The sequence below is a fragment of the Microplitis mediator genome, chromosome 5, assembly GCF_029852145.1.
Source record: "Microplitis mediator isolate UGA2020A chromosome 5, iyMicMedi2.1, whole genome shotgun sequence".
NCBI lineage: Eukaryota > Metazoa > Arthropoda > Insecta > Hymenoptera > Braconidae > Microplitis > Microplitis mediator.
This window is the reverse complement of record NC_079973.1, coordinates 26,605,018-26,616,842: the sequence shown is the minus strand read 5'-3', so window position 1 is coordinate 26,616,842 and position 11,825 is coordinate 26,605,018. Positions and strand designations below refer to the sequence as shown.

General features: G+C 36.5%; 2 protein-coding genes across 2 annotated transcripts; both read left to right on the top strand.

Moving 5' to 3' along the window:
* Window positions 1-72: 72 nt before the first annotated feature.
* Window positions 73-5,266, top strand: LOC130668521 (protein argonaute-2-like). Its single transcript, XM_057470856.1, has 13 exons — window positions 73-300; window positions 438-1,252; window positions 1,349-1,438; window positions 1,513-1,845; window positions 1,922-2,246; window positions 2,309-2,679; window positions 2,761-3,151; window positions 3,456-3,795; window positions 3,873-3,963; window positions 4,035-4,198; window positions 4,279-4,552; window positions 4,629-4,813; window positions 4,886-5,266. The coding sequence occupies exons 1-13, from the start codon at window positions 291-293 to the stop codon at window positions 4,980-4,982; spliced, it is 3,486 nt and encodes a 1,161-aa protein (XP_057326839.1). The 5' UTR covers window positions 73-290; the 3' UTR covers window positions 4,983-5,266.
* A 1,291-nt stretch (window positions 5,267-6,557) lies between these two features.
* On the top strand, window positions 6,558-11,554 carry LOC130667660 (protein argonaute-2-like). The gene is made up of 13 exons (XM_057469414.1): window positions 6,558-6,776; window positions 6,890-7,266; window positions 7,455-7,517; window positions 7,581-7,913; window positions 7,982-8,306; window positions 8,377-8,735; window positions 8,803-9,196; window positions 9,261-9,600; window positions 9,675-9,765; window positions 9,829-9,995; window positions 10,074-10,347; window positions 10,423-10,607; window positions 10,706-11,554. Exons 1-13 carry the CDS (start codon window positions 6,767-6,769, stop codon window positions 10,800-10,802), a joined length of 3,015 nt encoding a protein of 1,004 aa, XP_057325397.1. The 5' UTR covers window positions 6,558-6,766; the 3' UTR covers window positions 10,803-11,554.
* Window positions 11,555-11,825: the final 271 nt, after the last annotated feature.

Here is an 11,825-nt window from a genome sequence, read left to right as displayed (position 1 = left end):
TTTGGGGGATTAAAAATTTTTAGTGGTGACTGTATCATTACACAAGACAAACAATTCATGAAACTCAGTAAATTCCAAAACTGTTGACGCCATTCGGTATATAACCAGCGAAACAAGAGGCCATAATGTAATTGCGTCTCGAGCTAAACTAACACTGAATTTTTATATTGAGAAATTAAAGTTAATATTATTTAAATAAATAGAATTTATAATTGTTTGAAAATAAAATACATTTGGTTATCTATATATTTATATTGTAATCAGCGTTGAATTTTTTAAAATAATTTGCAATGGGAAAAGGTAAGCACGAACATATTTTGTAAGCATCGATGTTGCATCATCTTTGAAATATTTTAAATGTAATCTGTGATTCGCAATTGACAAGTAACATATTGCAATTTTTATTGTTAACTATTGGTGTATTAATTAATTTGTAGGAAAAAAGAAGGGAGGGGGAGGAGGACAAGGTGGTGGTGAACCCAGTCAGGGACAAGGATCAGCACAAAGACAGGAGCAGCCTCAACAACCTAGACAACAACAAGATCAAAGTGGTAGAGCTCAACAAGGTCAGCAGCAAGGAGGTAGACCTCAACAAGGTCAGCAGCAAGGGGGTAGACCTCAACAAGGTCAGCAGCAAGGAGGTAGACCTCAACAAGGTCAGCAGCAAGGGGGTAGACCTCAACAAGGTCAGCAGCAAGGGGGTAGACCTCAAGAAGGTCAGCAGCAAGGGGGTAGACCTCAACAAGGTCAGCAGCAAGGGGGTAGACCTCAACAAGGTCAGCAGCAAGGTGGTAGACCTCAACAAGGTCAGCAACAAGGGGGTAGACAACAAGGTCAGCAACAAGGGGGTAGACAACAAGGTCAGCATCAAGGTGGAAGATCACAAGATGGTCAATACCAAGGAGGAAGACCTCAACAAGGTCAGCAACAAGGCGGTAGACCTCAACAAGGAGGACAAGGCGCATGGGGACAATCTAGACCCCAAGAACAACAACAACAACAAGGAGGTAGACCTCAACAAGGAGGACAAGGTGCATGGGGACAATCTAGACCCCAAGAACAACAACAACAACCACCTCCAGCAGCAGCATGGGGTCAACAAAAACAACAACAACAACAACAACAACAGCAATTATCTCACCCACAAGCACCTCCAGCACAAGATACTGCCGGAATAGCTAAATCTATGGAACGCATAAGCGTAAGTGAACAAGGAAAAGGTGAACCAGGAACTAAAGCAGACAGTGGCCATGTACGTACAACAGAAGTTAAAGAAATCTTAAAATTATCAGCACATTAGTAACTCTATATTCTAATGAATTTTTTTTTTTATAAATTTGTATTTTAGCCATCACGGGCACCTTCAGTTGCTTCGTCAGCAGGCGGAGATGCTGCTTCCGTCAAGTCTAGCGGCAGTACAGCCGAAGGAACTCCTAAAGTAAGTCTACTATTGAAATACGTAATAAGCATTTGAAATACCGATCAACTAATGAAAAACTTTGCAAATTTTAGAAAGAATCTCCCGGTGGCTTGGATAAAAAGTCTTTAACAGACAAAGAAAAGAATCGTTTGATGAGTCTCATACCTACCCGTAAAGATCCTCTCAAAGCCGGAACAAAAGGCAGGAGAATTCAAGTCTACACCAATATGGTGCAAATTATTTTCAACAGCAAATTCAAAGTAAATGCTACTCACTACGACGTCAAATTTGATCCCGACAAGCCGAAATTTTTGAAGAGACTTGCGTTCAATAAATTGCGCGAGGAGAAGTTCCCTAAAAATTGGCCGGCATTCGATGGTCGCGTTAACGCCTACTCCGCAGGAGACTTGCCTTTTGGGAAAAGCGTAAGTAGCGCCTTAGATACTTTTAAATTTCATTCTACATATCCATCATTTCTCAAATTATGAATTAATTTAACAGATCACCCACACCGTGCAAGTGTTTGACGAAGAACGTCAGCAAGAGCGTCCTGTCGTAGTGACGATGGAAAAAGTGAACGTGATAGACATGTCATGGTTACCAAGAGTGTCTCCAGGACTTAGGGAAGAAGAAAAGGATCAGACTTCGATCCAAGTTCTTGATGTTGTGCTTCGTAGCGCCCAATTTACTCGGTCGATCCCCGTTGGACGTTCATTCTTCCAGCAACCAAGATCCCAAGCTTTCAATTTGAGCGACGGCATGGAGCTCTGGGTCGGAATGTTCCAATCAGCGGTTCTCGGCTGGAAGCCGTACTTCAATGTCGACGGTACGAATCAATTAATAACATAAATAAGTTAATTTATTGTAATCTTCGTGTATTTTTTACAGTTGCGCACAAAGCCTTCCCTAAATCTATCAGCGTAATTGAGGCAATGAAAGATCTATGCGCTGATCGTCGTACTGGGCCTCCCCGGGATTTGACTCCTGATATTTTGGCCCAAAACTTGGATAAAATAACAAAATATCTTAAAGGGTTGAAAGTTGTGTTCCAGTTACCCAACAAGCCCAGTACCAGAAGAACTGTTGGAGTTAACGGGTTAGATAAACCAGCAGATGAGGCAGTATTTACTTTGGACAATGGACAACAATGCACTGTTGCTAATTATTTTGCTGGATCTAAACAATACCGGCTTCAGTATCCAAGATTACCGTGTCTTTGGGTTGGATCACGGCAGAAACACGTTCTACTTCCCCCCGAAGTAATAATTATTCAGTTATTTTTAATAATCTCATTAGTTTTAGTTCATTAAAATAATATTTATTTAATTTTTAATTAATAGTTATGCACAATTGCCGCTGGTACGGTTACAAACAGAAAATTAAACGATGAACAGACTCGTAGGATGATTAAAGAAGCAGCTAAACCAGCTCCTGAACGTAAAAAACGAATTGAAGAAGCGCTGCATTCAATTAATTTCAATGCTGATCCAACAATGCAAGAATTTGGTATATCTTTGAATGGTCAACTTGAAAAAGTTGATGCACGTGTGTTAGATCCGCCGGCACTGCAGTATGGTGATATCAAAAATGTTAGAGTTCAAAAAGGTGTTTGGCGAGCTTCTAAATTTTTGACAGCTCAAAACATCCCGGAAAATTCATGGACTATTTTAAATTTGTCGCGTTGTCATGAAGGTTGTCTCAGAGATTTTGTCAGGATGCTCCAAGATTTTGGTAAAGTATTATAATTATTAATTATAAAGTAATAGGGAGAAGTACCATTTGTGGCCACTGCTCGTTTTTGGGCGTTTAAAATTTTTTCTGTCCTTTGTCTTTTTTTCAATTAATATGAAAATTTTCAAAAAATCCAGGACACTGTTTAAGAATGGCCTGAATAGTCACTTCGTATTTTACAAATCATTTTATTTAAATTTTCGAATGTCCGAAACTGGACCCGGTGGCCAAAAACGGTACGTCTATTCTACAGATAAATTATGTCAATGATTCAAATATTTATATTCAATTTAAAATATATTAGGAAGAAGTAATGGAATGGAAATTGGAAATCCAAGCACCCCATTTGCGGTTATGCCGTTCCGAAATCCTCGCGACATCGCCAATCTCTCACGAACATTGGATGGTCTGAAAAAAAATAAAATGCAACTCGTGGTTGTCGTGATTCCTGCATTCCCTGCGGACGTTTACGCTCGAGTAAAACAACAAGCAGAATTGCAAGTTGGCATACTAACTCAATGTGTCAAAGACCAGACAATAAGTAAGTGCGTCGATCGGAACGACAGATCGACCGCGGGAAATATTCTTTTAAAAATAAATTCCAAGTTAAATGGAATAAATCATACGTTCAATTCTGATATAAAGTACGTAAGACAAAATCATTAATTTTTTAAATTTAATAATTTTTAAAATATTTACAACTATTGATATTTAATTACAGACCTGCGTGCTTAAGAGTACCTGCAATTATTTTCGGTGCTGACGTCACCCACCCGTCGCCTGATGCAACTGACATTCCTTCTATAGCTGCAGTATGTGAAATTATTAATAATAATTATACAAATAAAAGATATTATGTTACAATAATTTGAAATTTGCTTAGGTTGCAGCGAGTCAAGGTGCTGATGTATTTAAATACAACATTGAAATTAAATTGCAACCAGCTCGCCAGGAAATTATTTTACAGCTCGAAGAAATAGTCCTCGATCAGTTGAATATTTTCAAAAAAAATACTGGCAGAAGACCTGAAAAAATTTTCTACTACCGGTTAGTTACTAATTTTTCATCTCAAAAATATTTTAATTGAAAGTGTAACTCTAATTTTTTATTATTAATTAAAATTGCAGAGATGGAGTAAGTGAAGGCCAGTTTCCTCAGGTAATGCATTTTGAATTGCAAGCTATGAGGAACGCATGCAGGCGTTTTGGTCAACCGGATAAATACGAACCCAAGATAACTTTCCTGGTCGTTCAAAAACGTCACCATATCCGATTGTTCCCAGCGGACGGTAGGAATTCAGATGATAGAGGTGGAAATGTGCAAGCTGGCACAATCGTCGACACCAAGATTACCCATCCCTCACACATTGACTTCTACCTCGTGTCCCATGCCAGCATTCAGGTAATTTTTTTTACCAACTCAACTTACTCACGACTTGATTTGTATTTTAAAATTATTATGTTTATTAAAATTTTAGGGAACAGCTCGGCCTACTAAATATCGTTGCCTCTGGGATGACAATGACATGTCGGAAGATGATATTGAGACCCTGACTTACTATCTCTGCCACATGTTCTCCCGCTGCACACGTTCTGTGAGCTACCCAGCCCCAACTTACTACGCTCACTTGGCAGCTTTCCGAGCACGAGCATTAATTAGCGGGTGAGTTGTAGAAATAAATTGTTCAATATCATTGAATTTGATTTTTTATTTATTTGAATGAATTATTTTCAGAGTTCCTATTCAAATGAACAATCTGGAGAGGGAACAGAGGACTAAACTGACTTTGAAGCCGGAATTAGTCAACAACAACCCCATGTTCTTTGTTTGATGCCCGCTTCCACTGATTCTAAGAGACTGTTATTATAATAATATGATTATATTAAATATTTATAGATATATATTATCGTATATTCTATTGATAGCTGCTTATTTAAGATATTTTTATATTATATTTATAATTGTCTGAGCTCTCAAGTTGTTAGGAAAATTGGGTGATTTTACTATTTTTTCTTTATCATTATCTATTATTTTATTTTGTTTTTATTTTTGTCACAAATGTACACCAAAAAATATGTAATCAAGAGATATCAATAAATATTAATATTAATAAAACTTGTAGTTTCAAAATCTTTGGTTTCAAGTATGATGGCGTGACAGCAAGGAAAATGGGGGAGAGTGACGGTCATGTATTTTTATAAAGAGTGGCCCGTAACTTTTCTTCTGTTAGGAATGACTCCCAACAATACAAACATTTTTTGTTTCTATTGATGTCCTCTAGTCGGAGATACCCAAAAAAGTCCTGGAAAAAATTTATTTTCCAAGTTATTGGCGTCGGGCAGATGCGGGCAGATCACACTGTCTATACATTTCTATGAAGAGTGACCCGTAACTTTTCTCCTGTTGGGAATAACTCCTGGCAATACAAACATTTTTTGTTCCTTTTGATGTCCTCTAGTCGGAGATACCCAAAAAAGTCCTGGAAAAAATTTATTTTTTGATCTATGACCCATATTAGGATAAATGAGGATAAATGAAGATGAATGAGGATGACGGTCTGAACGTCTTTCTCCGAACAGTAGCCCGTAACTTTTCCTTTGTTGGGAATAACTCCCAACAATATCAACATTTTCTGTTCCTAATGATGTCTTCTAGTCGGAGATACCCAAAAAAGTCCTGGAAAAAATTTATTTTTTGATCTATGACCCATATTAGGATAAATGAAGATGAATGAGGATGACGGTCTCTACGTCTTTCTACGAACAGTAGCCCGTAACTTTTCCCCTGTTGGGAATAACTCCCAACAATATGAACATTTTTTGTTCCTTTTGATGTCCTCTAGTCGGAGAGAAGATTGGTGAAGATTCCTTTGAGCTCAGACAGCTCGAAAAAAGCAAGAAGTTTAAGAATTGCTCTATGGGTCATTTGCTTTCTGTTTTTTTTGTAAACCGCTTTCTTCCATCAATTTTTAATGGCTTCGTTAATATAATAACCATAACTATTTCTTCATTTATTTTACTATATTATGTTCATCCACGTTTCGCTTCTTCTAATTACTCGATTAACTTTTCACGGATCGATATCTTTAAATCCAAACACGCAGAGTAAGTTTGATCGTTATCAAACTTCCTGGAAAAATTGCACGGTTGCGCATTAACGTCTATAGATCAATAAATATCGATTTAAATATACCTGGAGCTAACTATTTTCACCGTTTGATACATTTTATGAAGAAGTATATTTATTTATTCGCCATTTACTATCATACAAACCAATGAAAATTCTTTCAATAGCAAAAATTAATAAATCATTTATTTTTCCTGTAAAATAAAAAAAATTTTTTTTAGCTTTGCATTATTTATTTATCTTTCCATTATTTGTAATCTCTATTATCTAGGACGATGCAATTTCACCTGTTCGTGCTTTGACACCCGGGACTTTGTTAGCAGAGCCGTAAAAGCTGACGAAGTAATTGCGTCAGTTCGACGGTGAAGTTCGTGGTGTTTAGAATAGTCTAGAAAAATTTATTCATTCCACAGTAAATTCAACTGACGATTTATTCATACAATTTAATATTAGTCAATTAAATAGACAGCAATAAAAAAAAACCTTATCATGGGCAAAGGCAAGTAGAGACTCTCCTTATAAAAAGTTTTCATGGTCTTGCGATAAACAAAATTTTCATTCAGACAGCAGTACGAATTTTTGTTTATTATTTATGATTTATTTAATTTTTAGGAAAGAAGAAGAAGGATAAGAAGGGACAGGTAGTGAACGAATCGCTTCAAGAACAAGAAGGAATATCTCAGGATCAACAGGAGTCCGAATCACAACAGCCTTGGCAGAAGCAAGAAAAAAAGAAAAAAAATTCTGTGAAGAGACAAAGTACTTGGGGTCTACCTATTCCAGTAGAACCTGAACCTCCGCAAGGTGTTTGGGCTCGACCTAAAGAAGCTCATCAACTCTCATGCGAAGCAGGTGCTGCTGCAGTTTCAGATGGCTCCGCTAAGTCTAGCGAAGAAATAGCAGTTGGTGGGGAAGAAAAAGGTGACAATCCTGCTGGTGGAGAAGGGAATGAGAAAGCTGACGAGGAATCAAAAGAAGAAATAAAAAAAGTTTGTAGATTGTCAATACTCCAATTTATTGAGTAGTGGCGGTTTTGAATCACCCTGGAACCACCCTGGAAACACCGTGATTCCACCGTGTTTCCACTCCCAGGGTGTTTCCAGGCTATTTCCAGGGTGATCTAAAACCGCTAGGGGTGTGATAATTATTTAAAAAATTTAAAACTTTTATATTTTAGCCATCGCCACCTTCGGCTGCTTCATCACCAGAAGATACTGCTGTCAAGTCTAGTGGCGCTAAAGTAAGTCTGGTTGGAAGTAAGTAAATAGTTTGATAATTAATAAATCAATGAATCGATTTTCAGGCTGGATCTTCAGGTGACCTTGAAAAGAAGTCTTTCACTGAAAAAGAAAAAAATTATTGGAGTAGTCTCATACCTGTAAGAAAAAATCCAGGTAAAGCTGGAGCCAGAGGCAGGAACATTGAAGTATTTACTAACATGGTGAAGATTATTTTTGAGAGTAAGTTTAAAGTATCAGCCACCCATTATGATGTAAAATTTAGTACCAACACTCCAAAGTTATTGAAAAGACTTGCGTTTAATAAATTGCGGGAAGAAAAATTTCCTAAAAACTGGCCTGCATTTGATGGTCGCGCTAACGCTTATTCCGTGGGCGATTTACCATTTGGTCACAGTGTAAGTAAAAATTTAGAAATTTTATTTCTACTGAACATATTTCTTATGGTTTTAATTTAATTTGTTAGATTACACATATTTTACAAGTTGCTGACGAGGAAGGTTATCAAGATTGTGCTGTAACAGTAACGATGGAGAAAGTTAACGTCGTAGACCTATCGTGGCTGCCAAGAGTATCTACAGGATTTAAAGAAAAAGAAAAGGATCAGTCGTCCATCCAAGTCCTTGATGTTGTCCTCCGAAGTGCTCCATATGCTCGCGCGATTCCTATTGGACGATCATTCTTCCAACAACCACAATCTCAACCCTTTGATTTAGATAACGGGATGGAACTCTGGGTCGGAATGTTCCAATCGGCTGTTCTTGGGTGGAAGCCGTACTTCAATGTCGATGGTGACTGCTAATTAATTAATTAATTAATAATTAAATTCGAGTACTAATTCCATATTTATCATCTATTCAGTTTCTCATAAATCATTTCCAAAGTCCGTCAGTGTATTAGATGCAATGAAAGAACAATGCGGTGATCCCAAAAAAGAATTGACTGCGGAAATGGTGACCAAGAACTTTAATAAGATCAGTAAATATCTCGAAGGTCTGAAAGTTGTATTCCAGCTACCCAACAAGCCAAGCAGTAAAAGAACCGTTGGAATAAATGGTCTAGGTCAACCTGCAAAAGATGCTAAATTTATTATAGAAAATGGACAGCAATGTACTGTTGCTAATTACTTTCTTCGGTCTAAAGGATACAAACTTCAGCGCCCTGATTTACCATGTCTTTGGGTTGGGTCCAAGAAAAAGAAAGTTTTACTTCCGCCAGAAGTAAGTCCAGCAATTATTTGTACAACGGTTTTTAAAATAACTATCGTTTTATATTTTTAATGCTTAGTTATGTACGATTCCTGCTGGTTCGATAACAAATAAAAAATTAAACGATAAGCAGACTATCAAAATGATAAAAGAAGCTGCGAAGCCTGCGTCAGAACGTATGACGAGCATTGAATCTGTTCTTCACTCAATGAATTTTAATGATAATTTAACGATGCGAGAGTTTGGAATTTCTTTGAACGGACAGCTTGAAAAAGTTGACGCACGTGTACTGGAGCCGCCTTCGTTGAAATATAAAGATATAAAAAGTTTGAAAGTTCAAAAAGGTGTTTGGCGGGCGGGTAAATTTTTGACAGCTCAAAATATACCAGACGACTCGTGGACTGTTTTGAACCTGTCATCGGATTGTAAGGAAGAAGAGATCAGAAAATTTGTTTCATTGCTGCAAAACTTCGGTAAATTAATACAGAAATTTATAATTAATTACTTGACTGCATATTAATATTTAAAATATTTTAGGAAAAGATAACGGAATGATAATAGGAAAGCCTCGGGCTCCTTTTAGAATTATGAAAATCGAAAGCGCACAAGATACCAGAGAACTTATAAATTATTTTGAGCAACAGAAAAAAAATCGGCTGAAACTAGTGATTGTTGTAATTCCAAAATCTCCTGTGGACATTTATCCTAAAGTAAAACAAACAGCAGAATTGCACATCGGCATACTTACTCAGTGCCTTAAAGACAAAACGATGAGCAATATTGTCAAAAATTCAGACAGATCAACAGCGGGAAATATTCTTCTGAAAATAAACTCAAAATTAGGTGGCGTTAATCATTCATTTGTTCCTGAGATCAAGTAAGATTAGTTGCAATATTATTGGCGGCTGACAATTATTCAGAAGGTATAAGCTTGACAATATTTACTTTCAGACCGCAATGCTTGAAAGTCCCCACAATAATTTTCGGCGCTGACGTCACTCATCCGTCAGCCGAATCCGCTCAAAGTCCTTCTATAGCTGCGGTAATCAAGTTAATTATTTTACTAATAACTTTTTTTAAAAATAAAAATTCCAAATTTGTTTAGGTAGCGGCAAGTCAAAGTTCTGATGTATTCAAGTACAACGTCGTCATTAGATTACAGCCATCGCGTCAGGAAATAATACTGCAGTTAGAAGAAATCGTCTACGATCAACTAAAAATTTTTACTGAGTCCAATGGAAAAAAAAGACCTGAAAAAATTTTCTTTTACCGGTACAACAATTCGTTTTAAAATTTCATTAAATTCTATGGTATTTTTTGTAATATTATTTTTTTTCTTTTAAATTAAAGAGACGGAGTAAGTGAAGGTCAGTTTCCTCAGGTAATGCATTTTGAATTGCAAGCTATAAAGACAGCATGCAGACGTTTTGGTCAACCAAATAAATACGAACCCAAGATAACATTCCTGGTCGTTCAAAAACGTCACCATATCCGATTGTTCCCGACAGACTTGAAAAACTCAGACGACAAAGGTGGAAATGTGCAAGCTGGCACTATTGTCGACACCAAGATCACCCATCCCTCGCACATTGACTTTTATCTCGTGTCCCACGCCAGCATTCAAGTATTTTTAATAAACTCAACTCTTACCCACGACTTGATTTATACCTTAAAATTATTATGTCCATTAAAACTTTAGGGAACAGCTCGGCCTACGAAATATCGCTGCCTTTGGGATGACAATAAAATGTCTGAAGATGACATTGAGACCCTGACTTACTATCTCTGCCACATGTTCTCCCGCTGCACACGTTCCGTGAGTTACCCGGCCCCGACTTACTACGCTCACTTGGCAGCTTTCCGAGCACGAGCATTAATTAGCGGGTAAGTTCAACAAACAAAATTATTACAAACATTTAAACTCATTCGCTAAGTACATCCAAGTATAATTATATAGGCATTCATTCATTTTTTTTTCACAGAGTCCCTATTCAAATGGATAATCTAGAGCGGGAGCAAAGAACCAAGCTCACTTTGAGACCAGAGTTACTCAACAACAATCCCATGTTCTTTGTTTAAAACTTTCGCTCCAATATTCCTCATCTGCGTGGTGGTTTGCCGAGAGTGTTTACGTCATTCCTCTACATTGTGATTGTCTTGTTACTCTTATTTACTCGAGATATATATATTATTATTATTATATTTACAATTTACGTTAACTTTATATACGTTTATATTTACACTTACATTTACGACATTATGTTTATACTTCAGATATTTATATTTACAGTTCAAATATTTATATTTATTAATATCAATATTTTTATATTATATATTTAAATGTGTGATACATACTTTTATCAGTACAAATTGTCAATCTTATATTTTTTAAGCTGTAAAAAATCGGGAGTGAATTTGGAGTGATTACGAATTTTATTTAAATCCGAATTTACTCCGCCACGGAGTTCCGGAGTTTGAAAAAAAATCACTCCGCATAGGGAGTAAATGGGGAGTTTGTTTTTTTAGCAGAGTGATTTTGGAGGAGCCTAGATTTTATTTAAACCCACATTCACTCCGATTCGGAGTTTTAGGAGTAAATTTTACTCCAAGCGGAAAAAATAATTACAGCCATCCGCTCCGCATTTACTCCAGATATAATCCGCATCTACTCCGAAAATTATTTAGTGTGTCATTAAACTAAGCTTTGAAAAAACAAAATGAAAATCTGCTCCGAGTCAAATTCAAAATAAACTCAAGATTTTTTGCAGCTAAAAAAAATTTTAAAATCGTGTTCTCCATAAATGTATTGATGAGTTTCCAATAAAAATATATAGTGGAACCCCTCGGCACATTTAATGAATGAACAAACTCATTCATGAACCAACAAAACATAATAATTAAAATAAGAGAGCATGAAAGTTAAAAAAAAGTAAAATTTATTTGCTATCGATGTCTTAATGCAATAAGAGCATGATGAGCATGTAAGCTCATTACTCGTAAATTTACGATGGACACCACCAATAAGATTACTGCTAAAGACGTATTTAAAGTGTACCAAAGGTAATAAACTCACCTGGTGGTGCTTCGACGCATGTAAGAGCG

What these genes read in the sequence shown, in the direction of transcription:
- LOC130668521 (XM_057470856.1), top strand. An exon ending in ACTTGCCTTTTGGGAAAAGC is followed by an intron (nt 1,846 to 1,921) that starts GTAAGTAGCGCC and finishes TTAATTTAACAG; the next exon opens with ATCACCCACACCGTGCAAGT. An exon ending in ACGTTCTACTTCCCCCCGAA is followed by an intron (nt 2,680 to 2,760) that starts GTAATAATTATT and finishes TTTAATTAATAG; the next exon opens with TTATGCACAATTGCCGCTGG.
- LOC130667660 (XM_057469414.1), top strand. An exon ending in GCCGTACTTCAATGTCGATG is followed by an intron (nt 8,307 to 8,376) that starts GTGACTGCTAAT and finishes TCATCTATTCAG; the next exon opens with TTTCTCATAAATCATTTCCA. An exon ending in TGTCCCACGCCAGCATTCAA is followed by an intron (nt 10,348 to 10,422) that starts GTATTTTTAATA and finishes TTAAAACTTTAG; the next exon opens with GGAACAGCTCGGCCTACGAA.